At 39.8% G+C, this 17,660-nt stretch overlaps 2 protein-coding genes across 2 annotated transcripts in view; one reads left to right on the forward strand and one right to left on the reverse strand.

Annotated features, from left to right (window-relative positions):
• The window catches only part of LOC139934823 (GDP-mannose 4,6 dehydratase-like), a 94,415-nt gene extending 80,113 nt beyond the window's left edge, over positions 1-14,302 (reverse strand). Inside the window, exon 1 of the mRNA XM_071929226.1 lies at positions 14,142-14,302. Within this exon, the coding sequence (XP_071785327.1) occupies positions 14,142-14,234 (93 nt within the window). The 5' untranslated portion in view covers positions 14,235-14,302. The remainder of the gene's footprint in view (positions 1-14,141) is intronic.
• Positions 14,303-14,532: 230 nt separating this feature from the next.
• LOC139934998 (uncharacterized) overlaps positions 14,533-17,660 on the forward strand; it is a 55,965-nt gene continuing 52,837 nt past the window's right edge. Inside the window, exon 1 of the mRNA XM_071929439.1 lies at positions 14,533-14,929. Coding sequence (XP_071785540.1) covers positions 14,755-14,929 — 175 coding nt within the window. The 5' untranslated portion in view covers positions 14,533-14,754. The remainder of the gene's footprint in view (positions 14,930-17,660) is intronic.

The following is a 17,660-nucleotide window of genomic DNA, read 5'->3' on the forward strand; positions in this document are numbered from 1 at the left end:
TTGTAAACTTGCTCAGAATCAACAATGCAACTTATTTTTACCGGGCCAGAGACAGTTTTACTGATTAAAGATTCAGTATTATCAACAAATTTGTTGTCAAGACTTCCAGTTTCCTAAAAAAATTTAATAAAAAAAATATATATATTCTTTCAATTATTTTTTTAATTTGTGCACACATTAATACTTTTTGAAGGATTTTTGCTTAAAAAAAACCAACAAGCTTTTTAAAGCTGTATCCGTGCGAAAGTGAAACATAGTACAAAGTGCAAGCCTCGAAACAAACCACACCCATGGTAGTTGCCATGGTGCCCAATGCTTTTGCCATGGTGCCCAATGCTTTTGCTGTGGTGCCCTATACTTTTGCTGTGATGCCTTGTGCAAAGTTCCAATACAAATTACAAATTTTCCTCATAGTGAGTAAAGCTCAAATCATACTTCCTGCGAAAACGAATGCGAGTTGACCCCAACTCAACCCACTGCGAATTTCTTTGCGAATTAGCGACGTCAACATTCATATTGCATAATTTGCATTCGCAGGAAGTATGAACAGGGCTTCACCCTTACCAGATGAAAATTGCGATGCCCCTTCATGAACAAAATTAAAGGCCTGAAAGTGTACACAGTACACTGGGTCAATGAGGATTTCTCTAGTTTAAACCTCATCAGTAATTCTTATTATTCCGAGCGGCCAAGTAATGAAATGATAATGGCTTGACAAAGAGGTTTGAAACGAGGGAAGATGCGAAGACAACGACCTTCCTCAGAAAAGTATTTTTCTTTCAAAGCCCAACTGCATCCATGGGTACCACAGTGTGTCATGAGGACACAGTGCACAGTGTACACAGTCCTGGGCCAATGAGGATTTCTTCAGTTTAAATCAGTAATTCGTAGAATAACGAGTGACAACTGAAATGACAACGGTTTGATAAACCTCCATTATAACGAGGGAAGATGCGAAGACAGTGACCTTCCTCATACAAATATTTCTCTTTCAAAGCCCAACTGCATCCATGGGTACCACAGTGTGTCATGAGGACACAGTGCACAGTGTACACAGTCCTGGGCCAATGAGGATTCCTTCAGTTTAAATCAGTTAGTCGTAAAATAACGAGTGACCTGAGTAATGAAATGACAATGGTTTGACGAACCTCCATTATAACAAGGGAAGATGCGAAGACAATGACCTTTCTCAGATAAGTCAACCCCCCCCCCCTCCTCCAGAGATGCAATTATGTGTACATTGACCTTACACTTGGCTGCATTTAGCTTATCATCCGTACGGAAAAGGATCAAATAATATAAGCACGCTTGCAGTTCTACGAAACTGTGCTGGGAAAAGTGTGCGAGGGTTAATGAGGAAGATACTATTATCCTAGGAGGGGGTTGATGAAAGGACTCGCGACAAGGTCACGGAGGGGCAGTAGGGGGGTGCAAATGTCAGTGGGGTAAAGAAGGGGGAATCGATATCACAAGAAATTTCAAACAAATATTTTATGATTCAGTACACTGCATTGTTTTGACATTAAAGCTTCTGTCATTAATTATTGTAAACATGTCTTTGTTCTAGAACCCCAATTATTTTCAAACTAACCCCCAGTCAGTTTCCCTAGTGGTTTATTAAATAATATTTTAAAATTTTGGGTGGATTGGTAGGACATAAAAGAAATAAAATTGTGTAAACATTGACCATTCTGATTGGGCCCTTTAACCCCAAGTTACACGTACTTAATGTAGGAATTTTAAAGGAAAATGATAGAGCATTAAAAACACAACTCATGGTAATAAAGCAAATATAACAAGCAGATGTTTCCTTTGAAAGTGCCCAGTATAGTCTTTTTTATGGTATTTACAGAATTGTTGTAAAGTGCCTATCGTTGCATAAACTCTGGGCTCCTTAACGTACTAGACAATTATTAACTCAGCCATTTCACTGTCTAGACATGTTGTGTCTCTTCATGATTATTACTTTAAATACGATATTGTAGTAATGAAAGGCAGTGGACACTATTGGTAATTACTCAACAAAATAATTAGCATAAAACCTCATTGGTAATGCGTAGTGGTGAGCTGTTGATATTATGATTATTATCATTATTATTATTATTATTATTTATTGGTATAAATTTAATAATAAAAAACATGATTGTAAATCAATCCCCCAAAAATTGGATGGATAATCTCATTACAATATATATTAATCTTCATTAGTGTGGCTGAAATTTTCTTGCACGATCTGGTGTACAATGTACAAATAAATATGTCAGTACAAGACCCAATTTCATAAAGCTGTCCGGCAGAAAATTATGCTTGGCGAATTCCTTTGCTAAATGCGAAAAATAAGTGGGATACCAGTCACAGCAATGGTGAATGTATGTAATTCTGGCTGGTTACCTATTTTTTCTAAGCAAGAGTTTCTGTGCTAAGCAAGTTTATTGCTTACAAGCTTTAAAAAAAATAAAGCCTTGATGAACTTCATTTAACATAAATTCCAGCCGAATAACTCTGCGGAAACTACCCGTGAGTCTCCATGTCACGTCAAAATTACCAGCGACTTAAATTTAATCAGAGTTTACATAGACGTTCACAAGATACTGAGCAAATGACAGGTGTATGAATACAGGCATATAACTTGGTTCTTGAAGGGGCGCTGCAAGTTTTCATCAGATGGTAAGGGATACACTATGAGGAAAATGTAAATTTGTATTGAAACTTAACAAAGGGGCACCACCCGCAAAAAGGCACAGGGCATCACGGCCATTGCAAACATATAACGAAAGTACAACGTAATAAAACAGACACCACACTAATTTTTCACTTTGTAAGCCTTGCAGTTTGGTACAGGGATAACAGGGCTTCTTGTTGCTCAAAATGTTTACTGGACCAGACATCATCGTAGAAAAGAATTGAAGGGAATTCTTATCAGACTCTTTCAAAGCCAACATTCGAACACGATAATACACAGAGTACACCCTATTAAAGGGTCTGTGTAATTTTTGCAGGACACAAAACACAGTGTCCACAGATTCTCATTAAACTTACACAGTTTAAAGATAATCATAGTAGAAAGCTTCCCTTAAAATATCACTTACATGTAGGCCTACTGAGGTGCTGTAGTTTTTGAGTGCGAATCGCGTATACCCCGGAAGTGATAAAAATACTATTTATAGCGCCATCGCGCGGTCAAACAAATTCGCATTCTTTAAGGTGTTATTATTAAGTTTTAAAACACAAGACCACCACACTTGTCTCGTCATGAGTTCACTGGCCCAACAGTGAGTTTACTGGCCCAACAGTGAAATTACTGGCCTCGGGCCAGTGGTCAAGTGTAAAATTTCAAGCCCTGCACAGGAATGGAAGAAAGCTCATGACATCTCACACCCTAATGAAGTGAAGTCCTCAAGACCATTACTTGAACCCACGATCCATGCCTTCGCCCCATCCACATCAACATGTATTGAGCTCTTTAACTAATTAATTATGACAATTACCCCATGCATATAAGATATCTAGTTAAATATCTTCAGTCACGCAAGTCTCCCTGGCCCCCGAAAAAAAAAAAACTTGTGATCACCGGTCTCAAGCACCACCGGTCACAAGCACATCAAACCTCGCGCACAGCGGGCTACTGTCTGAGAAAACGACCAATCAGCACAAAGAGTCATCTCTTCAATTAAAAATCATATCTGATGTAATTAAAATATAATGTAAGCTTGGCGACTGGAGACAACAGGGTGACTAGGGGGTGGTTGGAAATGTCAAGCGAGAAATAAGTAATGAGGACTGGGAGATTTTACTGTTAAAGGCACTGGACATCTTTGGTAATTGTCAAAGACCAGTATTTTTACATGTACATCCAATCATGCATAAAATAACAACTACGAAAATTTGTACTGTTGGTCATCGAAAATGCAAGAGAATAAAGGAAAGAAAAAAACACCCTTGTTGCACAAATTTGTACGCTTTCAGATAGCAATAAAAGGCTTCACACCTGAAGTCTTTTAATATTTTAGTGAGAAATCACCTCTTTCAAAAACTACGTTAAGTTCAGAGGGAGCAGTTTTTCAAAAACTACGTTAAGTTCAGAGGGAGCAGTTTTTTACAGTGTTTTACTCTATCAACAGCTCTCCTTTGCTAGTTACCAAGAGAAAGTTTTTATGCTAACAATGATTTTGAGTAATTACCAATAGTGTCCAGTGCCTTTAATACACACTATATTTGTACTTGTATGTTTTAGTTAACCAGGACCAACAGCCCAACATCACAGCTGGCATCAAGTGACAAAAGTAATCATCGCACGAGAAGTCCGACGACTTTCAAGTACACAAAATGTATAAAAAAACTTGGTATGTGAGAAACCAAGTCCCTCTCTGAACGTAGACCATTGGTACGGGTCTCGATAAAAGTGTTGCTGAAAATGTCAGAGGACCCTGTGGTAATTACAACACAAATGCTCGGTCAATCACTTTAAACACTTCTCTCTCGTTACATTTATTGTTATGGTTAGGCCCTAACTTCCGCGGTCTGGATTCAAAATGATGGGTAAGTGTCAACTTAACATTAAAATATTTGCATCAAACTCAAGGTAAAGGCCGTATCCGAATTTGAGGCTACAGCTACGGCTGTTGCTATGTGTGTTGCTAAGGACGTCCTATACTTTAACACATGATGACGCAGAAATCTAGCCGCAGCCGTAGCTGTAGCCGCTAATTCGGACACGGTCTATGTTATTACTTGCAGCTACTACATGATTTAAACTACCTCTAGGCAACTGGCTACACAGCGTCATGGTCTACTAGTGGTAAGATATCTGCTCTAGCAATGCAAAGGTTGTGGGTTTGAATCCCACCCAGTGATTTGCCTGTGGATCTTTTATGATTGTGATGTCATATGCAAGCTGGGTCTATAAAGGCCTGATACTTCCACAGGGGCCATGAAGGTAAATTGCCTCCATGCCCCCTACTCATTGCCTAAGTGCTCTTGTAATGCTGTACAGTGGAAGTTTACAATTTCCTCATAGGGTGCCCTTTACCAAGGAGAAACTGCATTGGTGCCCTTGCCCTTTCAAAAGTATACAGACCTGTCCTTTATACAAAGTACATGTACATGTGTGTGTGTGTGTGTGTAGCTTGTCATTTTTTTTTTTTTTTTTTAAGTCAAAACTGAACTTAGACAGCCAGACCACTGTGGATTGTGCATGGTTCCTCTTGTTTTAAAGGAACATGTTGCCTTGGATCGGTAGAGTTGGTCTTTGAAAAGCGTTCTGTAACCGTTTGTTATAAAATGCATATGGGTAGAAAGATGTTGTAAAGTAGAATACAATGATCTGCAAAAAAAATATGCCTCGAAATTGCGTGTTTTTCTTTTTACCTCGTCAACTAACACGGTCAGCCATTTATGGTAGTCAAATTTTTTACTCCCATAAATGGCCGATCGTGTTTGATCACGACGTAACTGGAAAACCGTGCAATTTTGAGTGATACTTGTTTGGATCATTATATTCTACTTTTAAAACATCTTCCTAACAATATGCATTTCATAACAAACGGTTTCAAACGCTTTTTATAGACCAACTTATCCGATCCAAGGCAACGTGTTCCTTTAACCAGCATTTGGACAGCTGACCATTTTTAACCAAGAATGCAGGCCAGTATGATCTATAGATTCAAGATGAACCCAAGTCTTGACACCCGCATCTGGAACACTCTTCCACTTAATCTTAGATCTTGTCTTTGTACCTCAACATTTAAAATCTCTTCTCACAACTTATCTTATGTCACAGGTTTTTAAGGGATAATTGTGTCTTGTCTCTTTTCTTTGGTTTTGTTTAAATTGGTTTACTGAGCCTTGATCACCCCGCAGATGCATCAAGTCCTTATTTCAGGCCTTCTTTTTAAAGGAGCGCAATCACGCTCGCACTCCTCTGTGCTCCTTAATGTTTTTCAAGGAGAGCAAAATAAAACGCTCCAGACAACTTTAACATTCATAGCATTTTCAAAAACCTGAAATGAGCCGCTTGAATCTCGGAAATGGCAGTGACAACATTTAAAGGTTGTTATAAATGTTTTTTTCTCTAAAACCTGCAGTCATTGCCTAAAAAAAACACTTGAATACTGCAAGTTGACAGCGGCAGCGCACGAGTCGTACCAAAGTCTGTTACTCAATTTTTGTTATTTTTTTTACAATTAAAGGTCACCAAATTACCTTGAACATTATCTTTCCGAGCAATGTACGATACAGACTACAAAAATACAAAATATCACAGTCTGACCTTTTATTCAGGGTCGATGCCTTTCATGGTTCTTTTCTCAGACTTCTCTCACTCATCCAATTAAAATAAATAATTCAAGGTCCCGTCAGTGTCAGTCAGGAACAACTTGATTTGTAATTATTACATCTGCAATGATGCAACGGTAAATGCCACAAAGAAAAGGGTTCAGATCCAATATAATCTAATTGGATTTATGTTTTATATTATTTCAGGTTTTTGTTCAATTCTTGGTTTTTGCAATGAACTAGGACTTCAAAAACACCCTTTACCCACAACTGTTGGAGTGTGTAAAATAAAATACAAGAAGATAATAAATTGGGTCTCTGTGTTTCATTTTGCTTTAAATAATTTTCTTGTTATGTTAATATCATAATAATTTCAATTCAATCAAGGTTGTTGGTCCTACCATGGAGGACATTATCCTTGCACACCATGAAGTGTGTGGACATACATGTAATGTACATACGCTTGGAAATCAGATTCAAAAATATTGAGTAAAAAAATGGTTTGGCAGGTTTTTTTTTAGCTTTAAAAAAATATTTTCCACATAGAACATGTTATGAGCTATTTTATAAAGAATGAACAAGTTGCTGTTTTTTAATGGATTAGAAGAAAAATGCAATGTAATGCTAATAACCCTGATGGCAGTAATGTTTTACTCAGACTTGGGCCCTTCAGTAGTGCGTTTTGGCGACCCCAACCAAAAACTGTTTCTGACGTCATAACCAAAACGGTAACCGAACTTGGTTACCGTTCACTCTAAACAGCAGAACCAATGACCAACAACCGAAACAGTTTTTGGTTGGGGTCGCCATAACACGCTCTCCAGGGGAAGCTTCTAGGCAAGAAGAGCATTGTTTTAATGAGTAAAACTTTAAAAGGCTTGACCCACTGTTTTCAACCCTTTTCCGGCCATTTAATAAGAATCTTACTGAATAATCATAAATCAGATTAAAGACAGTGGACACTATTGGTTATTGTCAAAGACTAGTCTTCACAGTTTGTGTATCTCAACATATATATGCATAATATAACAAACCTGTGAAAATTTGAGCTCAATTGGTCGTCGAAGTTGCGAGATAAGAATGAAAGAAAAAACACCCTTGTCACACGAAGTTGTGTGCTTTCTGATGCTTGATTTCGAGACCTCAAACTCTAAACTTGAGGTCTCGAAATCAAATTCGTGGAAAACTACTTCTTTCTTGAAAACTACATCACTTCAGAGGGAGCTGTCTCTCACAATGTTTTATACCATCAACCTCTCCCCATTACTCGTAATCAAGAAAGGTTTTATGATGATAATTATTTTGAGTAATTACCAATAGTGTCCACTGCCTTTAAGACGCCGGAAGAATATCATGCCCAATACTTCATTCATCTTGTATGAGAAGCAAACTTCCGAACCCAACCTCATAACTTGTGCCAATATTAGAAGTGGTTGTTGTAATCCTATGCCCAAACACAGGGGACATTTGATGATAATTTGCATTTGAAAAGGTTACAGTTCACCACACATGACAGAGGGGGAAAGGTAGAAAGTGAGCACACAGAAGGAACAGCCCATCCCATTCAGGTATGCATAATCAAACTGGGGCAAGAAGTCAATTTTGTTTCTGCACTACAATGCTATTCAATGGGGAAAAACGGAATCCTTCATTAAAGGGAAGGTCAGGTTTGGTAATTATCAAAGACCAGTCTTTTCACTTGGTGTATCCCAACATAAGCATAAAATCAACAAGCCTGTGAAAATTTGAGCTAAATTGGTCATCGAAGTTGCGAGAAAATGATGAGAGAAAAACACACCCTTGTGGAACGAATTTATTTTGTGTGCTTTCAGATTATTTGAGTGAGAAATTACCTCTTTCTCAAAAACTGTTCCTTCAGAGGGAGTCGTTTCTCACAATGTTTTATACTGTCAACAGCTCTCCAATGCTTGTTACCAAGTAAGTTTTTAAGTTAATATTTGTTTTGAATAATTACAAAACGTGTACCTTCCCTTTAAGTGTCCCTGCCTGTAAGAATGTACCAAGTGGTGATTCATGGGTTCTCAGATCTACTTCTAAAAAATTAGAGTGATACATTATCATACCAAACGAATAAATCCAAAATTTTAGTTTGCTGACGCTTTCAGTTTGGGAGTTATCAGTTATCAAAGTTTCAGCCTAAAAGCCTTCGTGAAACGAATAGTACATTCCCTGTAAACACAAAAATGTGCGCCAAGGTCATCTCAACAAAAGTAAAACATTTTTTGAAACCTCCAGTTGGGCTTATAGGCCTAACAAAAGTATTAAAAAAAATTGGGATCTCGTTGGCGCGTCATGTTACGCGCACCTGAACCTTTGACGAACAGTGCCCTCATGCCATTTTCAACGCCTCATAACTCAACGCGCCTATAAGATCCCATGAATTAAACAAGTTCACATGAGTGCAAAGTGCGTGGGATCTCGTTGGCGCAGAGAAATAATAGAGGTCAAAGTTCAAATTTTACCAATATATTGCGTTTTCGCACCTCCGTAACCTTGCGCGCCAACAACAAAAAGTTGTTTTCTGGCAACCGGGTGTTGGAACAGTTTTCATCTAATGACAAATGAAAAAAGAATCTTGGGATCTCTGCAACTTGCATGTCAAAAGATTTTTTGAAAATTTTCTAAAGTATTGCCATTCCACATATTTTGGCCTAAATTGGCACAACATTTGTTTTTTTCAACACTGTAAGTATCTGTGCCAACAAGATCCCATCAATGTTTTCTTGTATTTGGTTAAGTTGAGTGTTCCTAAACAGATTTCAATTGAAAAATAATTGGGCCCACCAATATAACAAAGGTCAAAGGTCATATGAAACTACACTTCTGCCTATTTCGGGCGTTTTTGCATCGTCTAGAAATCCACGCGCCAATATGATCCCATTAAATTGTCTGCGTTTTATGACTATATATAGATTCTGAGCAACACATAACAAATGGGATTTGAGTGGCGCTAACAAATATTACAGACCAAAGGTCACAATACATGCCTGCATGTCATTGCATTGCTGTAGCAACCGAAAGTGAGAAATATCCCCCAATTTCACAATGTTGGCAAACCATGAAAGAAATGGGTACCTCCAAAACAAATTTTGGTCGAGATATAGATTGGACTTGTTTTTACAAATGGTGTTAGTTTAATGTTGGTTGGTAACTGTTGCCGAGGTCAAAGGTCACAAAGAACATGGGCGTTTTTTTATATTTTCTGTCAAGAACCAACTTCAGAGCCTTTTCAAGATTTTATTTAAAGAACAAAGGGCTCTATCCTTTCAGTTTGGGACAGCCACTTATAATACCTAGGCACATATGGTTGTCCCAAATTAATTATAGAGCCTTTGTTCATTTGATAAAATGATGACAGGGCTGCGAAGTTGGTTCTTGACAGAAAATGTATTACAAAACACCAATATTCTGACCTTGGCAACAGTTACCCACCAACATTAAACTAACACCATTTGTAAAAGCAAGTCCAATCTATATCTGGACCAATTTGTTTTGGAGACCCATCACCTTTAATGGCTTGCCAACATTTTGAAATTGGAGGATATTTCTCACTTTCTGTTGCCAGAGCAATGCATAAGTATTAGGCATGTCTTGTGAACTTTTGATCTGTAATATTTGTATGCGCCAAACAAATCCCATTTTGTTTTTGCTTTTCATGTGTTGCTGAGTATCTTTATAATCATAAAACGCAGACAATTTAATGAGATCATATTGGCGCGTGGATTTCTAGACGACGCAAAATCGCCCGAAATAGGCAGTAGTGTAGTTTCATGTGACCTTTGACCTTTGTTATAGTGGTGGGCCAACATGATCCCAATTTTTTTCAATTGAAATTTGTTTAGGAACACTCAACTTAACCAAATACAAGAAAACATTGATGGAATCTTGTTGGCACAGATACTTACAGTGATGAGAAAAGCGAATGTTGTGCCAATTTAGGCCAAAATGTGTGGAATTGCAATTCTTTAGAAAACTTTCAAAAAATCTGTTGACAAGCAAGTTGCAGAGATCCCAAGATTCTTGTTTTATTTGTCATTAGATGAAAACTGTTCCAACACCCGGTTGTGATTTAATTTTTTTTTTTATGTTGGCGCACGAGGTTACGGAGGTGCAGAAACTGCAATATATTGGTAAAATTTGAACTTTGACCTCTATTATCTCACTGGGCCAATGAGATCCCACGCACTTTGCACTTCAATTTTTTTAAGGAATGTAAACTCTTTCATGAGAACTTGTTTAATTCATGGGATCTTATAGGCGCATTGAATTATGAGGCGTTGAAAATGGCACGAGGGCACTGTTCATCAAAGGTTCAGGTGCGCGTAACATGATGCGCCAGTGAGATCCCATTTTTATTTTTTCGCACACTTTTTGTTTACAGGGAATGTACTGTTGGTTTCTCGAGGGTCTTTTGGCCCAAACTTTGACAACTGGTAACTCCAAAACCGAAAGCGTCAGCAAACAAAAATTTTGGATTTACTCGATTGGTATGATGGTGTTTCACTCTAATTTTTTATAAGAAGATCTGCGTACCCATAAAATCACACCCACCCCTAATTTGGTACATTCTTAAAACAAAATCAGGAAAAAATTTGAGGATAGCAGTTTTCTAGCCTAGATTACATAACAGTAATTATTATGCTTAGCAACAGTGCAGACAAAAAATTGTGAAACATAAAGTGCGGGCCTTTGGACAATACTGTTGTGCAATTGCTTTAACTTGTGGTGAATGCAGGGAAACTGGGCCTACTTTATAGAGCCTCTGTTCAAGCACAAACTTCCTAAGCACAGAAAAAATCTCGCTCAGCTGAAAGATTTAACCAGCCAAGATTTCAAAGAGTTTACACTGTTGCCACTGGTTCCCAACACATTATGTTGCTTAGCAACAGCTTTATGAAATTGGGCCGAGGACACAATTTCATGTACAGCACCTTTGGGCACAAAAAAGTAGCTAAGCACATAAAGTTATGCTAAACCAGAATAAGGTTACCAACCCAAATACAATACCTCATGTATTACACTCTGTGACTGGTATTCTGCTAAATTTGGCTTAGCAGAAAACATTTAAGTAGCCAAATTACCATTCCACACTATAGTACAATCTGTGACTTATTCTGCTAATTTTTGTTCAATAGCAGAAAACTGTTTTAAGCAGCCAAAATACAGTTCCATGTGTTCAATTTGCCACTGGTATCCTGTTTTTTCATAGACGCAGACAAATGTAAACCAGCCAAAATTCCATATGTTGACTGGTGTCCTGCTAGCAGAAAACGGTAAATCTACCAAAATCCCATCCAACATTTACAATCTGTAATTGGTTTCCTGCTTTGCTTAAAGCAAGAAACTGTAAAGCAATATTTGCTCTATGGGCCCAGATTATGATGGCATGGAGAACAGCGCAGTTGTTATAATATCAAACTCAGCATTGTGTATACACTTCATAGGTTTGGGTGTGTCAACTCCAGCCCAAAGTACACAATGTGTTTACTCATCTGTAGTCCAACAATAATTCATTGAATGTGTTTGAAAGGAGCTTTGGAGATGCAAATTGGATGAAATATAAATCATCTTTTCACAGTAAACATGGTGTCGTCAATGAACTTATTTGCATGTAGTTTATAATGCATCAGTTACACCCGGTTGATGGGATGGGTAGAAGGGCGTTGGTTGCTTTTTGCTTTCAGTTATTTATTAAAGTTTATTCACTTGCTTTAGTCTTCAAGAAACTCGCCTGACAAACAACAGGTGAGAATCATCAAACCAACTAAGTAGTCACACTTTGAGAAATTAAAAACACTGAAAAAAGATTTGCAGTCAAATATGAGGATTTTTGACTGATGGTATAGGGCTTTTAAAGTATTGTTAGAAGCTTCAAGTTTTGATTCCAGCAATCTATAAATTAACAACAGTGATCTAACTTGGCAGTCTTTGGTGCGATTTTCTTGATTCTGAAAAGGGGGCGTGTCCTATCAGTCGTCAGACCAACGTCACCCTTTCGTCTGCAATATTTATTTTTCATACCTAAAATTGTTCATTGGATAAGACCTGTCGTCGATTTCACCAAACCCTTCCTACATGTAACTTAAGATTAATCTTAGGACTTAGGACGAGTCCTATCCTGCACTGTAGCATGCAGACCTTAAAAGAACACGTTGCCTTGGATCAGACGAGTTGGTCCATAAAAAGCGGTTGTAACCGTTTGTTATAAAATGCATATGGTTGGAAAGATGTTTTAAAAGTAGAATACAATGATCCACACAAGTTTGCCTCGAAATTGCGTGGTTTTCCTTTTACTGTGCGAACTAACACGATCGGCCAATTATGGGAGTCAAAAACTTGACTCCCATAAATGGCCGACCGTGTTAGTCGACGAGGTAAACGGAAAACCGTGCAATTTCGAGGCATGTTTATGTGGATCATTGTATTCTACTTTTACAACATCTTTCTACCCATATGCATTATATAAAAATACGGTTACGAACGCTTTTCAAAGACCAACTCGACCGATCCAAGGCAATGTGTTCCTTTAAGATTAATCCTCAAGTAAAGGAGGAGTATTTCGTCCTAACTCCAGATCGGATTAATCCTAGCGTTTCGTGAAATCCGCTGCAGGACCAAATTTCACTGATCTGCCTACCACAGACTTCTGCACTTACGATCACTATATTCTCCGCTTACTATGCTAGTGCGGCCTTCTGCGCCAGCTGTGTTAAGTGAAGACTGCCTCATAACACTGTGTTCCGACACATGCACAACCCAAGAAATACGCATCAATTCAAAAAACTTTAGTATATTTTAGATGTGGGAGGAAAACGATAGATAGGGACAACCCACACAGCCAGGTAGGGACTGCAAAGCTCAATCCATACAAGGCTCCAGTCTGGGCTCGAGCCGGAGGTTCACAGCAGAGGTGAAAGGCAGGGACAGAAACCACTGAGCCAACCCGACAGATCTCACATACATGACATAGTGTCCAGCCATTCAATTTCTCAAACCAGAATGAAGCTGGAACTGGAAGGGAAATTTATCAGGCATTCGGCATTCCTCCTTTTTTCTTCAACATGTTCAAAACACAGACAGCCATAGCTGCTGTGTGCATGGCAACGAACAAGGTTGTGGCAGCATGCATGATGACAAAGTCAAGGTTCAAAGTGTTATGTAAACAATGTCAAGGTCATACTGGGTGCTACAATATTTAATAAGACCATATTAAGACTAGAGCAGCTGAGTGCTATGGTAACACTTAACAGGTTTTAATATAATCGTGGTTCCACAAAGTATTCCCAATCCTAGTCATGCTAGTCCAGACATAACTCGCTGCCCGTACCAGCGGATTAGGGTCAATCACGCAGGGTGTCGGTATGGCCCCAGGGCGTCGTGTGGCCCTTCATTTCGTCCAAGTCTTGACCCTTGCACATGGCAGATATTTTACATCAACAAACGCGACTGCGTGAATGTTGCACAGTGACACTTCGTGCGGGCTTTCGCAGGGCTCACGCCTCTTGAGCGACCACTGACTTACGAACTCGTCGTAGGCAATTAATTTGCGATTATTAAAAAGTTCTGACCGACTGGTGTAGTACTATAACTAGTCAGTGTTTAAATTATGTCTGTGTCGACGGCAGACGAAAGACTGTAACGTGAACAGTACGAGTTTATTTCTTTTTTTAGTCGCGAACCTCCCTATACGGTAAGGGCTAAATTATCGCAACCTGCACACAGCTAGACCACAGAAGTGGAAAACAGTTCATTAGTACATGTGATTTAAAACATTGTTTATACCCAAACAGAAAGTGTTTTCGTCTTGTCGTTTGACAGTCATGAAGCCAAGAAGGCGTACTACCAACCTGACCGGTTATACCGGTGATTAGAGCCACTCTTCTCACGGAATCTCCGCCGTTCTGGCACTCGGTCGCCTGTGCTGTGCTGCTTTGCGCCATGTTGTCAAAAGGGAATGGGATCTCAACTCAACGCTTTCAGATAGCGGTGCATTGAATAATGTGCATACACACACGACACACACACACACGTTGCATGTTACGTGGCTGGTGCTTTCATTCACAAGCCCTCTGAAGACGGGGTCAAACGGTCTTCACGTGCGCACACATGGCACTCCGATTGGCCGATGGCGTGCGCATATATAAATACTTTATCATGTGATTACCATAATATCAAACATGGACGTGTCGGGGCAAGCCGCGTTCACTAGCAGACCTGGGCATTACGTCATGGGGACCGTCGCCGGTTAAAAGGACCTGATTCACTCCCCCGGCCAATGGGGTCGCAAAGAACACATACCAAGGGGTGGAGCAACGATACCACTACCATTCATTTAGCCAAAAAATAGTAGTAAACATCATCCTGACGTTCAAAGAACCATTCCCGGAGTCGACTTCACTCGCGGTAAAAAACAACAACCCACCATTTTCCATTTTCCAACCGGGCATCGTGGTGAAAAACATGAACGACATCGGTATTAACAAATTTCTGGGACCCCTCGGTTTACTCCAATATGCTGAAATATTCCAAATTAAGGGATACGATGTGGAGAGTGATTTCTGTAGCTTGAATACAGGCGATCTTGACGCGATGAACATCACCCACGCTGGACACAGAGAGACGATTCTCCAGGCAGGTTAGTGTGAGATATTTTTTCCCACCCATCTTCCTCACACGCATGTTCATTTTCCCTGGGTAAGCCATGTTTCGCTTCTTCATCACATGGCTCTGGCCAGAAGAAAAAAAATCCACGCACACCCATAAACAGATTTCAACAGATATTTCCCTCACAAAAACTGACCCTCCCACATCTATGTGGACAACTTGTTAGTCCTTTTCGAAGACGAGTTCGGATACACTGTCAGACAACATGAATTTACGATCGACGACATGCATCGTTTTTCTTTGCTCGTCATCATGAAATTTAATGGCAGCCATATTGAAAATATGAAAAAAGGACATGTGTACTGTGAATTGGTTTCTCAAATCCACACTAAATATTGTCTCGAAGGATGTGTTAGAGAAGCTAGACTCAAGGAGAGTGCGAGGAGTACTCTACTCCTTGGTAGGGTGGTGAAATATCGGGGTTTAGGGTGATAAAATACATCGAAATTTGTCTCATGTAGGCGCCCTACAGACGTATAAACTAATGTATAACGTTGAACCGATGACCTCCAACCGACTCGGCTGCTATCGAATGAACAAAACGTTGTTTAGAACCCAGCGTTGCTATCCGGCGGTTGCTCCAAAAACCACGGCCTAGGACTCGGTATTTTTCTGTCAAAAATGGGTGTAAAAGTTTCTCCCGATGTGCCATAGTGGTGCAATTTGGGCTGGACAGCCGTGTGATATGTCGTCTATATGTTGATTAGAAGTATCGCAAAGTTTGGGCGTTGCGCGCGGAGTTTGGGACTGTTCGCGCAAACGCCTCTACCCTCCGAACTTGATGGCATACTATATGTAGAACCGTCTAACCTGTAAATATTTATCCAACGAATTTTTAAAAATTAAAACGATTTTAATGTATTATATAGTTTCAATGGGGACGACCATAGATGTAAATTTTGTGAACGGAACTTGGCGGTCGGGTTCAGCTCCTTTCGACGAGAGGAGGGGCATATTGTTCGGGGTGTAGCAAGCATGTCAGTGTGTGTACTACGCAGAATTCTCCCCATTATTTTTTTGAGGTCGCTTCGACATTTATGCTGCCAAAAACTGGATTTTTCTGGCACGAAACGTCCGCCAGGAGGTGTCGACATTGGCACAGGATTAGAGAGAAGATTCCGGTCATATTTCTGGCATAAAATTTCTCAGAATTCGATGGAAGTTTCGTGAATGAATCAATATCTTTTTATTTCACGAAAAGCGAGGCACCGCCTGCGTATTTTTCCCAAAACGACCAGGCATTAGGCGGGCACGCGTGCGGCTTGAAAAAACGCTGCAGCGCTCCGTACTACTCGGCTGCGTGTGGCAAGTGCTCTACGGCTTACGGTCTTTCCCCTTTTTTCTTTTAAAAGAACTTATAAAAAGCTATCAAAAAGGCTTTTCCTGGTGACAAAGAAACAAATTTTCTCAAGAAGTCTGCGGCCAAACGTCGGTTGATAATTTTCGGCAACTTGCGAAATCGAATCTTTTGTGGTTGGTATATGGGACGGTTGCCACATCCTATGATGCGTTTTTCATTTCTGGTCATCCGCTGACTATACCTGCACGTTTTTGTGTGTGTTTTTTTGGAATGAGGAAGATTAATTTTTTCTATATGCTTGGCTTCAGTGGTTAAATAGTGCTAGAATTCCTGGAAATCATTCGCTTGCAAATCATTCATGTATTTTGTTTTTTAATTAGATGATGTGGCAAATACGAAACCAGGCTTTGGGAACAAAGAACTGATTTGGTTTCCGATTGAACAAGTTTTATCCTGCGTTTTATTTTTTACTTCGAGTGCTTGTTTTTTTGTAAAGAATGCTGCCGTGTGGAGACTGTTTTATATACACTTGTTCTCGTTGGAAAAGATTTATGACCAGACGCCAAGTAAGTTGATAATGTTGGCGACTTGAGAAGGAAATTTTTCTTTGATTTGATATTCGTTGAAGTTGCGGTTACCTACCCTACAACCGCGGTCTATCTGCACTCGGTTTGTGCAAATTAATAAGTGTTAGTCGCACGTATACAGCCGAACGATGCCAGGGTTTGCCATGTGCTTTCGCCAGTTGATTTTGACCTGCGCATGGACCAATCACAGGCCAACCTAGCGACATCTCTCTCCATCGAGATGAGAGTTGAAAAGTTCATCCTTTTGTTATTCTATGTCTGGTTGGTGATGCGATCTAAGATGAGAGTGACCGTGAAGACGCGAACGGATGGACGGGGAGAGAAGAGAGAAAAAACAGGGCGGGGTCATCATCAGCGACGTTGAGGCGAATTCAACTCGTCTTATATCAAAGCTACTTATGGTAAACACCGGGGCCGAGTGCACGGGATTGATCGTGAACGTTGGGTTGTGTGGTGACGATCAGAAATCCCAAAGTAGTCGGGGCTTGTTTGCGAGTGATAGGGAGAGATGGGGCTGACTGCATCGCGCAGCAGTGCATGAGTCATCAACATTCGCTCATCTGTTGTCGGGTTGTTCCAAGAGCCCGAGTCGGTGCTCACGACCGGCGCGTGCCACACAGCTCGCGGCGATCACAACCTCGTCCGGTAAAACACCAGAAATGTGACCGTACCCCCTCGCCGTAAAACATCCTTCCCCCAACTATCTTTGCAGTTTCCCTCCAATACATTGACTTTATATGGTGATATTTACATCATGCATCGCGAAACTCTTGGGGAGAGAAAAAAACAGCGAGTAAGAGTTCAAGATGTTGAGG

Source organism: Asterias amurensis, chromosome 3 (assembly GCF_032118995.1).
Source record: "Asterias amurensis chromosome 3, ASM3211899v1".
NCBI lineage: Eukaryota > Metazoa > Echinodermata > Asteroidea > Forcipulatida > Asteriidae > Asterias > Asterias amurensis.